General features: G+C 41.2%; 1 protein-coding gene across 2 annotated transcripts in view; it reads left to right on the top strand.

The window, feature by feature from the left end:
• LOC147018837 (endothelin-converting enzyme 1-like) overlaps positions 1–13,095 on the top strand; it is a 102,323-nt gene that overhangs the window by 34,534 nt on the left and 54,694 nt on the right. For both annotated transcript variants that reach the window (XM_085898909.1, XM_085898908.1), the window contains 6 exons: positions 6,386–6,523; positions 6,834–6,905; positions 8,084–8,260; positions 11,425–11,576; positions 12,446–12,560; positions 12,674–12,796. In XM_085898909.1, coding sequence (XP_085755035.1) covers positions 6,386–6,523; positions 6,834–6,905; positions 8,084–8,260; positions 11,425–11,576; positions 12,446–12,560; positions 12,674–12,796 — 777 coding nt within the window. The remainder of the gene's footprint in view (positions 1–6,385; positions 6,524–6,833; positions 6,906–8,083; positions 8,261–11,424; positions 11,577–12,445; positions 12,561–12,673; positions 12,797–13,095) is intronic.

Genomic DNA, 13,095 nt, shown 5'->3' on the forward strand with positions numbered 1-13,095 from the left:
AAAGATGTGTTTTGATTACAACCCATGCAGAAGAAAGAAAATACTTGTGGAGGTAATGCATGTTGATGCCACAAAGTATAAAAGTATTCATATTTGAAGTCTATATCTACATTTATATTACATTATATTATAATATTATATTACTACCTCCACCACCGAAGGTGTAAGGAGGTTGTTTTCACCCCTGTCTGTTGGCTGCTCTTAGAGCACCCTTATTCTGGACATTTCCATCTGTCTGTCTGTCCGCGAAACTTTGGTCAAGCCTTGGGGCTAAACCACTCAACCGATTCCAATGAAATTTGGTAGGTAGGACCAATATTTCTGGGAAACGTGTGCTTTCGAATATGGGACTCTGGGCCCTAGCAACGGCATAGCAACGGCCCTTTAAAGTGGTCAAAAAATCGAAAAAAAATATAAAAAAATCGAAAAATTGAAGCTTAGATTTCTGTGCACAATCTATCTCGCTCCCTTCATGCCAATTTGCAGCCTTAACAAAAAATATTTGTAGGAGGAGATAGGTTTTGGGCGAGTGCATGTCGAACATTTCAGAAATGGTTAATTGCGAATATCTCTAAGAGAAAGAGTCTGATTTTGATGAAACTTGGGTGAAATGTGTACAATGTGGGGAGCATGTACACAAAAATGAATGGTTGCTATGCACACTTCCATTGCTTAGCAACAGCTAAAATACTTTATCGTACATCGTACACTTATTGTGGACTACAAAAAAAAATCAATTCCTCTGAAACTGGACCTCCGAGGGACCTGTTTTTTTTTGTGCCCAAGGAGAATGTCTTACAGCATCATATAAAAAAAATAAAATCTTTAGCGAATAGATAAATGGAATTGCCAGAGCTGCCATTTGATGGAGTCTCTTTGGAAACATGCCTGAAATTTCACAAGGCAGGTTTCTGGGCACAAACTAAGAGGGCTGTGATAATCATATTTATTGTGCTAAATTGATTGATAGCATGTACATGAATATCGTCTAGTCGCGTCGGCCAGCTTTCCATCTAGAGCGAGCAGCCATGTCACCTACCGGCTTGTTTGTTTGTCAATCGCCTACTCCCTACAGGTAACAATTCCAAACTGATCATCATGAAACTTTACGAAGATGTAGAGGTAGTTTCAAGTGAGAAGCCTATTAATTTTGAGGTCAAAGGTTATCTTGAGGTCAACTTTTTTTTTTAAATCATTTTTCATCCAGAAGCCTGTTGTCCGTGAACCAGTAGATTTGGTCGGTACCATCTGGGGGAAATAATTCTCATAGTGATTTTTGGCAAGGTATACAACCCAAGAGTTAGAAAATATGTGATAACATTGCATCGGTGGTAGCTTTTTGTGTGTTATCACCCTATTTATATGCCTACCCTGAAATAAACTTATGTGCAAAATGGCCAGTAAGGTAAAACATCCTACTTCAACTTAACAACTTTTTTTTTATCAGTCAAACATTGACATTGAAATTTGTCTCACCTTTTGCTTGGATCATTTGCTTCTCAACAAAAAGTGCTAAACATACCTCAGTTAAACATGCCTTCAGCAACTATTCCGGCTTCTATGCAAATGTCCTTTAGACCAGCATCTCGAAATTGCTTTCCAAGGATTGCTAGGACATTACAGATGATGTGGAATGTTCCCATTCTAAGGAGAATGTTGGAAAAGCGTTCTTTGTGTTTCCAGGCAATTTCAGTGGCTTTTGCATACAGTGCTTGATCCATGACTACCACAACCGTTTCCAGAAGTAGTTCCTTCCTTATTAGTTCTGACTGGTTCAGGATTTCAAACACTGTGGTCGACTCTGTGGCTGGTACATTGATGGTTGGCAGTTATCCAACAATATCTTCTGAGATTAGCACTTGGTCTCTAGTGCTGATGTTAAACCCAGTCCAGTTGGGGATTATCTCATTCTCTGAATCTGTTTGTCTTGCAAGTATCCACACCAGGTTCTTATTGCAGGCTGCTTGAGCAGCTTGCTTGGTTTCCTGGAAATGGTCCTCTCTGGTTGAGAGAGGTTGTGGGCCCACATGTGCACTCGCTACATATACTTCCAGCTCTTTGTGCTCAATGGTGACTGATCTCTGCTTCAGTTTCTCAGTATGCGGAAGTTCAACTCTGGGAAGATGTGGCCCATAGATATTAGCCTGTACTGCTGTCCCATTGACTCGATGTGATGTACCCTTTCCAGTGAGAGTTTCCTCAATTTTGGGGGGTGGGGTAACAATAATAACAATAACACTTATAATGTGCATCTAACTTAAAATATATTTTGTTATTTTAGTTTATGATTAAATTTTCTTCAAATTCACATATTTGAACATGGTATCCATTAGCTAGGATATGGGCAAAAAACTTCCGCACCACTTTTTATTAAAAATTCATATGTTCTGCAATGTATCAAGCCTGGTGTTGGCGCAGTGGTTAGGGCAGCAGCTTGGGATCCAAAAGGTCCTGAGTTCAAGCCCCGTTGGGCCACTGAATTAATACACCAGGGGGTTGACTCAGCCTGTCATCCTTCCGAGGTCAGCAAAATGAGTACCAGTATACTGGGCCGGTGTATACCCCGGTTAAAATAGGTGTACCATATCCCTGTGTCGTAAGAGGCGACCAGGGTTGCGTCAGGAAGGGCATCCGGCGTAAAACATGTGCCAAATCACTATGCGGATCATACGGATGATCCGCTGTGGCGACCCCTAACGGGAGCAGCCGAAAGAAGAAGAAGATGTTCTGCAATGTATCAGCACTGGACTATCAGTGCCTGTAATTGCAAACACGAAATGCTAGGCGAGTTTTAACAACTGTTTTGAAAAGCAAATATCATGAGCTATGTGCCTAATAATTTTCAGGAAGATAATAGCCGATAATAAGAGAGAACCATTAGTTTTAAATAGAATGTCTTCTTCTGTCTTACGCCGGTTTCAGAAAAGTTTATTTTGGGATGGGGTCACTAAACTGCTCATAACACACAAGAGGCTACCACCAATGCAATGCTATCACATAGTTTCTGACTGTAGAGATGTATACCCTGCCAAAATTTACCATGAGCATTATTCCCCTCGGATGGTACCGGTGGCCAAAAATTACTGGGTCTGGCTCATGGCCTACTGGTGTTGGCTTTATGTTTTGGGTGGTGGGCTTGGGATCCTAGGGTCCTGAGTTCAAATCCCACTCGGCCATTGAATTAATACCAGGTGGGGTCACTCAGCCTTTCATCCTTCCGAGGTTGGCAAAATGAGTACCAGCTTGCTGGGATGTACCGGTGTGTGCCCTGGTTTATAATAGGTACAGTGGTACACCATATCCCTGCGTGTCGTAAGAGGCGACTTAAAAGGGTTGGTGTCATGAAGGGCATCTGGCCATAAAAAAAAATATTGCCTCAACAAGAGAACCATGATAGAAGATTGTCATGGGACCCGCAAGGCTAACCCCTGCTCTCGCAAGGAAAAATGCCCTGAAAATGTGTGCGTGCGTGCGTGTCATTTTTCATCTGATTGAATTGAAAGTTGAACAGGATTTCCATATTGTGTCACTTAATTGGGAAACCAACTATTTGAGGTCAAAAGGTCAAAGGTCAACTCCAGGTCAAGCTTCTAAAATCATCAATTTTCTTCCGATTGACCTGAGCTTTGATTAAGATTGTCAATTTTAATCTTAATGAAATGGAAAATTTGATGTATCCGTGGCAACCTTTGGAGATGAGGGTGGATTTTGCAAGTATCGTGCTTTGCACAACGTCTTTCTCTTGTTTATCTATTTGTCTGCAGGATATCTCAAAAAGTTGTGAATAGATTCGGATGAAATTTGGTGGAGAGATTTAGTGTGTGACTAGGATGAACTGATTAAATTTTGGTGAAGATCCAGATCCGGATCTAGCTACAATAATTTCTGAAGTGATTTTTCACCATTGAGAGATAGGGCGAAAAACTATACATAGCACGATATCTCAAAAAGTTGTGGACGGATTCGGAAGAAACTTGGTACACATTGGGTGTGTGACAAGGAAGGTACAGTGGTACCTTTGACAAATTCATGCAATTTGAGGAGTAAAATGTTTGCTTGTTTACTTGCAGCTATCATTGACTCGCTCAAGTGAGATCCCCACCATGTCTTTGTTGTATTTGAAAATAAGGACTTTTCTCTGAAATACATATTTTTGCACTCGTGGCATTAAGTTTCGACTGCACTGTTTCCTTTGAATCACCTTGTATATAATATTATAACATGTTCCATTCTCTGAGCGAATTGCCTGCAATTTACCAAAAACCATTGACATCACATCTGTATTTCGCATAATAACGATAGATTTCTCCATGCGTGATGCCCGTCCTTCAATTCAACAAATATTGTTTTCGTATACATATTCGAGGCTTGTGGAAGACCTAGTACAGAGAACCGATCAAGATGTAACAGACAAAAACAGTACGCAAAACACGCATTTATGGGGCGGACAAGATGGATACAGAGGGAAACTCCAAGAAGAGAAAACTGGAAAGTTCGAAGGACGTGGGATTTGGGTGGGGTTAACGAGGGTAGAAAAGATCATGGTTTTGGATTGGGGACTATCTGAGATGGTGATGAATAGCTGTCTTAAATATCTGGAGGGTAGAATAAGCTTGAAGAGAATGTGTAAGTTGATTCTACAGGCAGAAAAAAAAAAAGAGAAACGAATGAGTGGAGGTGACCAGTGATCCTGGATTCAGTTAGTTTCACCTGAAGGGGGTTGATGGTGGACCATGCGAGTCCTGCAGAAACCTGGTGGAGGGAGAAAGCACTGAAAGAGGAGAGGGTGCAAGACCAGAAAGGAGGATTGTTTGAAATGTCATGCGATACAAAAACGATGTATCGCATGACATTTCAAAAAAATTATTGGGCCTGATATGTTCTACTGGATCAGGAATTGCGTGGCAGAGGTATGCGCTCTACCGAGTTGATACTACAAAACAGAGAGGACACCGACCTGTCTGCAATGGGGAAGTAATAATATAAGCCTGTAGACTCAGCTTCATCACGGGAGATTCCAATAATCTTAAAGGCCTTGGTTTCTATGGTGTTGAGCTGAGAAAGATGTGAGGCAGGGGAGCCAGCCCAGAGGGGAGAGCAGTACTCGATAAAGCTGGGGATGAAAGCTGTGTTCAGGTTTGCCAAGGAAGGGTTTTGTGTGATGGAGGATGCCCAGTTGGTGACTGGCTTTGGAGGCCAACTTTGAAATGTGGTTTACCCAAGAATGATCATGGCTGATCGTGAGACCCAGGAGGTTGAATGATTGAACTTCCTCAAGAAGATTGTTAAGAGGAGATAGGAAGGTTTGCCATACAGTCCTTTCAGAGAGTGAGAGTGCGAGATTTGTCAGGATTGAAAGACGTATTGAAAGTGTTTGATTTGGACATTGTAGTATAGTTTTTATTAGTTTTGTGGTGTTTTTCAATAACTTTTTTTTTGTTGTGTGGCAGAGCATTATATCATTTCCAGGATTTAATCAATCAAACTCGCATTGTGCTGCATTTGTTTCCACAACCACATCATTACCACATCATGTGCGATGCAGTAGTATTATGTTCCTGTGGACCGAGAGGATATCTTGGAGTTTACATACGAACCTTTTAGTTGTATTGTCCGGTTTTTGATGTGGTGACAGGATGGCCTAGAGGTACGCACACTCACCTTTAAGCTGTCTCGCCTGGGTTTTAATCCCGGACCAGCTATAGACTGTTATCCCGGTGTTTCACAGGTGGGGTGAATCATCAATGTGTGTGCGGCCCCTCGGATGAACGTTAAGTGAGCGCCCCATCTGCCGGCATTATTTGGTGAGCGTTAAATATACCACGGTGTCCTTAGCGAAGAGTAGGCGAGCTATCGCCAGCACCCTGGTCAAAAATTCCAAAATTTCTGCCCTAACCTCACATTCCCCCTGTCTCAATGGAATGAAGTGCAAAAGGTTAAACCCCACATCCCAAAAGGGGGATCGCTGCAGCCTTTTCTGGGCATGCATATTTGTAGTAGTAGAAGTAGTTGGAGTGGTAGTGGTAGTTTTCATCCCTGATGAAATGGAATTTCACTATAAGCTTGTTCTGCGGCTTCTCAAGCTGGGCAGTGTATTATTGTATACACTGTCCATTCAGATGAGACTTTTAGCTGGGCGTCTTATATTTGTTTGCAGACATTAAAGATTCCAGAATTACTTTTGAAAACAATAGCTTGGCCATAATTTTCAGCTCATAAATGTTTTTTTTTTAAAGGTGAGGTTGCTTCATCAGTTAAATCATCCCACTCTGTGTGTGTGTGTGTGTGTGTGTGTGTGTGTGTGTGTGTGTGTGTGTGTGTGTGTGTGTGTGTGTGTGTGTGTGTGTGTGTGTGTGTGTGTGTGTGTGTGTGTGTGTGTGTTTAGCTCGGCGGTTGGAGCAACGAAGACTCTACGCCAGGAGAAAGTCTGGAAGAGTTGATGGCAAATGTTACTCTTCAATTTCTAAACCCTGCCTTTTTCACTCTAAAAATCCATGAACGTGACAGCTATGAGTACGTCAAGGTGAATATATAATATATATATATATAAATATATTTGGTATGAATCATGGCTACCATAGTTTTATTCAGAAAATGTGTTTTTAAAACTGTGTATTTCCCTTTTGAAGACCCTTGCAGTGTCATTACCTTATTCTTTTCTATCCTGTTATCTCCCTTTCATTTCGCACATTGTTCTCAAAATCATTTTCTCACCACCCCCCCCCCCAAACCCTCGAGTCTTGAGTATGCAACATGTAGGAGGTTACCTCTTGTACAATAACAGTATTTTTGAAAATGTTCCACCATAACCATTTCTATTTTACACTCTATAGTTGCAGTTTCCAGCTCACTCAGCATTATCTTCTTTGGATTATTATGCAAATGACACAGAACACAACAAGAAGGTGAGAAAATCGATGATTTTTGTCACTTTTGCTATCTTATGTTTTTAAAGCCAGGTTTACTTTTTTAGATGCAGGTTTGCTTTTATTTTCGCCTGATTTTTTTTATTTCTTTTATCTTGGGGTTAAGTTTGCTTACTCCTTGTCTTGAAGCCTTGTATTCCTTATAATTTGCATCCTCAACTCTTGATTGTTGAAGTATCCGTAGTGTACACAAAAGCAAGGGTGTGATGCCCGCCACTCGGAGGCATGCCTAGCGTCAGTATTTGGTAAAGAGATGCCAAATGGTCAGCCTCAGATCCAATCAGGTTTATTACGGAGACAGCAAACAGCACTTGGCACACGATGGAGACCATACAACCCACTCAACACGAGCACCCTACATCAGTACATCGGTAAATATCAGTACAACAACTAGCCCAGACTGCATGGTTGTAGTTCTGATACTCGTTCTCTATAAATGGTACAGTTGTAAATATTATAAAATCCATTCCATCCTGATTTTATTAAGACCATGTGACCACGTTTCTCAATGCATGGTTTCAATGAAGAAATCCTCATGTCGATTTGGATTCCTCTGTGATGGTTGGCTTTACGAAGTGGAAGTACTTTGGAGTAGGGATTTAAATGATATTTCACATTGTACTGTGGAAAAAATGAGCGAATGTACCACGTAGTGGGACAAATGAACTAAGCCACAAACTATTAATTGATGCAAATTAAAATATCGTCACATGTTTGACCTTTCAACTGTCATTCCCTATTATTTACATGGAATCAATACATGCTTGGTGTTGGCTTAATGGTTAGGGTGGTAGGCTTGGGATCCAAGGATCCTGAGTTCAAATCCTGCTTGGCTGTTGAATTAATACCAGGTGGGGTTGACTGTCCGTCATCCTTCTGAGGTCGGCAAAATGAGTGCCAACTTGCTGCTGGTATCCTGTGTCAGAGTGGCGACCCGTCCAGGATTGTACCCAATAGCCAAGGAGACTGCTTCGGCAGCACCAACGCTCCGCACGGACTCTGGTCCCAATGGATGGATGGATGGATGGAATCAGTACAATTCCCATCATCCAATCAACCTGCATATGTATTAAATTAGTCAGTGGGATTTGTACTGCTGTCTCTCATATTAAAATGACCATAGCAGTTGTAACCATATGTTAAACATGCTTCCACAGGTACTTTCTGCCTATCTGGAATACATGGTTCGTGTCAGCAAACTGCTTGGTGTGGAAGAGAAAACAGCACGACCTCGCATGCAGGCTGTGCTTGAGCTGGAAAAAGACCTTGCACGGTTGGCAAAAAAAGATCTATATTTCCTCAACGAGAGCACTTTCTCTATTGTGGAGCTGCAAGTAAGAAAGTTTCCTTTGACTGATGTTAATAGACCCAGGTACCTCTATTTTATCAGTTATGAACTCATAAAATATCATAGTATATTTCCACTGAAACATAAGCATGTTCAAGAAGTGAGCAAGGTCGGGGCAAGGAGTGAGGGCGTGGTCGGGGCAAGGAGTGAGGGCGTGGTCGGAGCAAGGAGTGAGGGCGTGGTCGGGGCAAGTAGTGAGAGTGTGGTCGGGGCAAGTAGTGAGAGCAGGATAGTGGGCAAAGAGTGAGCAGGGTAGGAGGGAAAGAATGAGACCAGGGGAGGGGGCAAGGAGTGAGAGCGTGGTCGAGGCAAGGAGTGAGAGCGGGGTCGGGGAAAAGAGTGAGAGCAGGATAGTGGGCAAAGAGTGAGCAGGGTAGGAGGGAACGTAGTGAGGGCATGGTTGGGGCAAGGAGTGAGGGCGTGGTCGGGGCAAGAGTCAGGGCAAAGATCAGTTTTTAGGCATGGATGATACTGTACATAACGTTGATGAAAGTTTTTAGTATTGATGATAAGAATTGGAGGGTGTGTTGGCTGTATATGATGCTTCGAGCTTAGACATGGTAAAAAGGGCGGATAATATTTTTCAAAGGGATGTGGTTGGGAGTTATTCATGTTGTGGCAAATAAGATGGGAAACAGATGAAATGAAGAAGAGCTTCATACTGATTGTGAGATGCTTGACTTGTAAGAGATAATATAATGTTTATGGCATTTCAAGTTAAACTAGGTATGAGGTTAGAATATGTTAGTGAGATGATTGTTAATCAACTTTGCCTGGGATAATTAATGGGGTTGGATTTGTTGATATATTGTATTAATTTTAAAAGAAGGTAGTATTCATAGAAGGATAGAGAAGGGGGCAGAATATTTGCTGGAATGATTCCAAAGTTAATTTTGATGTTTTTTTTGAGAGTAAGGGAAATAGGAGGGGGAAAGGAGTTGAGAGAGGGTGAAGAGTTGGTGACAAAAGCCTCGATACAAAGCAGAGCGTTTCAACTCGGTGTTTGCCTTCAAATCTCATGTACACAACCTGTCCCCATCTTAACCTGCCATACCCACTGTCTTCTGGGCTTTGTGTCTTTCTCACCCAAGAATGTAGTGGCAACAGATCCAGATGGTATCAGTATCACTGTTATAAAATCATGCTGTGCTGCTCTTGCTTCTCCCCTGCATGCTCACATGTCATCTCTCCTTCTTTGGCTGCCTTCTTTCTTCCTGGAAGACAACAAACACCACTCCATTTCACAATAAGGGTGTAAAAATAGACCCTCTCAACTTTGTATCGAGGCTCAACTACAGCCTGTAAGTTTACTTCCAATTATTAGCAAAGCCATGGAATCCATCATCACTGCTGACATAAAGTTTTCCCTCTTTTAAAACAGCCTGGGATCTAACTATCAGTTTGGATTCCATCCCAGCCATTCACTCAATTCTGGACATACTGTTGCTCTTCTCTCAATTGTTTGAGGCGCTCAGTCTCAAACAAGATGTGGGGACCATCTCCCGACATGAATATCAAGCATTTGACAGTTTTTATTCCTGCTCTGGTTGCCAAGCTCGCTGCTTGCATCATTCAAGGCAAACTTCATTCCTGACTTTATGACTTCCTCAATTCATGCAGCCAACATGTTGTTTCCCTGCATACGCGAAGCGAAAAGCAGGGTTAAGCAATTGGTTCACTTTTCTGTCTGTCTGTCTGAATGCAAATGTCAGTTTTTGATTGAGGAATAACTTTATTTCAATTGACTTATATTTTGAACATGAATCAGAAAACGAACCTGTAGTTTAGCAGTACATTGGCTCTGATTTTGTCCCAATTGCACATGCGCAGAGATGAGTGAGAGTTGTTTTGTTTTTTTACTCTGTCTGCCTGCCTGGCAGTCAAACAAAATGAAAAATCATGAAACTTACTGTTTTTAAGGACATAAACAACAGGCACGAAGAACCAATGTAACGTGTTAAATAAGGTGGTACAAAACATGCTGCATTCAACGGCAGCAATCTTCCAAAAAATTTTTTTCTACAACCTTAAAATTTTTAAAAATAATTTTCAATTGAATTATATACTTGAACACTGAAGAACACAAATCCCCTTTTTGGGACTTTGAAAACTCTTCTGTTGAGCAGTACTTGGACAAAATATTACAGCATTTTACATCATCACGACCAATCAAATTTGCTGCTCGCAGACCCCATCCATGTCCTTGTTTCTCAAGACTGTGCAGGGTAAGGTGTTCTATGAACTCGCCAGTTATTAATGAATTCCTTTTTTCTTTCATCTACTTGGAACAAAAGTTCGCTTGTTTTATCGCACATTCTTTAAAGCCCGTGTTTCTGTGATTGAGGAACAAGAAGCTGGACCTCGAGCTTTTATGCAGAGGGTTCCAACAGTAACTTTTCTTATTCTACCACAGCAAGAACCCTTTACAAAGACATGGGTGGAGCACACAAAAGGAAATATAGTAATTGGTGAAGCAATGGAAAAATATGTAAATGAGCACAACAACTATATTGTTATAAAATATCCTTTTTTGCCTTTTTCCCTTCATTTACATCCTCGTTAGCACTCACGGAATACATGTGCAATATGTTTGTGAAGTACAACATGCTGTCTTTTAATTAAACCCATTAGTGAAGCAATGGGAGACACGCCTATAGTTCCTTTGAAAAAAAAACTACTCACAGCCTAGAAGGCCTTGGTGCTTAGCTAATGGAGTGCTGCTCTCCCCGATGGATTGACACCCATGCTTCACATCAATCAGTTTAATCCCACCCTTCCCTCCAATCCTTTAAGTTTTCGATACACCATTAACTCATGTCACCCCTCTTCCCTCTCATTCTACCAGTGATATTTCTTACCCCCATTAACCTTCCCTTACCTAATCCCCTTCTTTGCAGGTTACTGTTTCCTCCCCTCCACTCCCTCATCTTTTCCTGTTTGTTTATTCCGTTGCTTGTTGCATCTACTTATGGTTTCACTGCACCAATTTCAGTGTGTTTCTTTACCCTCTGTCACCTCACTGTTCCATCACTCAATTTTGCATGGAAAATAAACAAAAAAGAAAAGGAGAAGATTAGCGAGGTATTTAAATAATTTTGCACAAACTCATGTTTGTTTGTTTGTTTTTGTTTGTTTGGTTTTTTTTTCCAGAATCTCGCCCCTTTCTTCAATTGGACGGAATTTCTTTTTGCTGTTTTCACAAAACATATTGTTGATCACTTTCTTGATAACAACAAAATCATTCTTTCTTCTCCGATGTACTTTGAAGATGTTTCCATCATGTTGACCAAAACCAAAAAAAGGTAAGCAAAACATTATTTGTGTCCTCCCGATCTACCTGAAAACGGCCTATCTACCAATGGATTGCTAAACATGTACGGTTGTCTGAACGGAAACCAAAGCTCAAGGAAGAGCTAATTGACAGACGATTGAAGGTTACCGGTTGGACACGGGTGGCAGGGAATATATTGCATGGCATATGTTGTGGGGCATGACCTGAGCTGTCTTGAATGACTGGAGGGATGGGAAGGGTTGGAGGTCTTGGAGTAAGTGATTCAACTGGTGGTAAAAGAGGGGATGAGGGAGTGGGGAGTGGGGGTCATAAGAGTGTAGACGGGAACAGAAAGCTTGAACTTGGGGATGTTGACAAGATGCTCAGTTATTACTGTGTTCGTCATGGATTTAGCTGGTCAAAGTTCTACCCTGACAAAAAAACACTTACAGCTTTGACGAAGTATCAGCAGCAAGGAGCTCTGTATATATCAGAGGAAACACGACACCATCCTTTAGAAGTGAGACGTCATACTTGTCTGAATTCCAGTTGTAGATGTTAACGATCTCACGGTGCCTTTTAAAATAATGTGTGACTGTGTGCCAATATGTTGGCTACTTACTTTTTATACAGTGTTAACGTTATGTGGAGGTTCACTTCGATTTAGTTCATGAGAAGAATGATGTTAATATATTAGATAGAAGAGAAGTAAATTGATAGCTTTGATGAATACAGTGTGATTAAAGCTTTGGCATCATTGGTTAAATGGCCTCCTGTGTCTTGTATATGCTTGTAAATTCAAAGCAACCTATTGATCTGGTACACATTGTTTCATATCTTTTGGCTTCTGTTGAGTAAACTGTGACGAGCATATATAAATTCCTCATTTGTTGTGAACAGCACCATAAAGAACTACATAATTTGGACTGCAGTACATGAAATGCTTCCAATGCTGGACAACAGATTTCTCAGTGCCAAATCAAATCTTGAACTGATTTTGCATGGAGCTAACAAGGTAATAAAAACTGAACTCATCCAAAAGTGTCGCACAACAAACTACATGGTGTTTTAATTTTTGCTTTTACTGCAGTTGTAAAATAGTCTGTCTATAAGAGAGATCTCTTGCAGACTGTGAACAAGCCACGCTGGCAAGTATGCATGGAGCACGTGTACAAGCACATGCCCATGGCATTGTCTGCCATCTTTGTGCAGAGTCCATCGGTCTATGATGAGGACTCCATTAAAACGGAGGTATGGAACTGGAAGTGTACCCTGAACACGGCAGCGCTCCTCTCGTGGCTGAACGTACTTTACACAATAATTTGTGTGTGAAGGACCCTAAGCTGAGAAAGGAGTGTTAGTTTGTTTTTTCCCCATGCAATTAAGTCTTGTGTAAAGCTCGCGTGTTTGTTTAAAGTGTGTACTTGCCGTGTATGTTGAGTGTGGCCAAAGAGCAACCGCGCAACCTCAAAGGCTTGTGTTCAACTTGAGTTATGTTTTCAATGTCATCTCAATTTATTTCATCAGCAATCTATCACTGTTCTTCTTCT

The sequence above is a fragment of the Eptatretus burgeri genome, chromosome 10 (genome assembly GCF_056783735.1).
Source record: "Eptatretus burgeri isolate ZD-2024b chromosome 10, Ebu_testis_v1, whole genome shotgun sequence".
Lineage (NCBI taxonomy): Eukaryota > Metazoa > Chordata > Myxini > Myxiniformes > Myxinidae > Eptatretus > Eptatretus burgeri.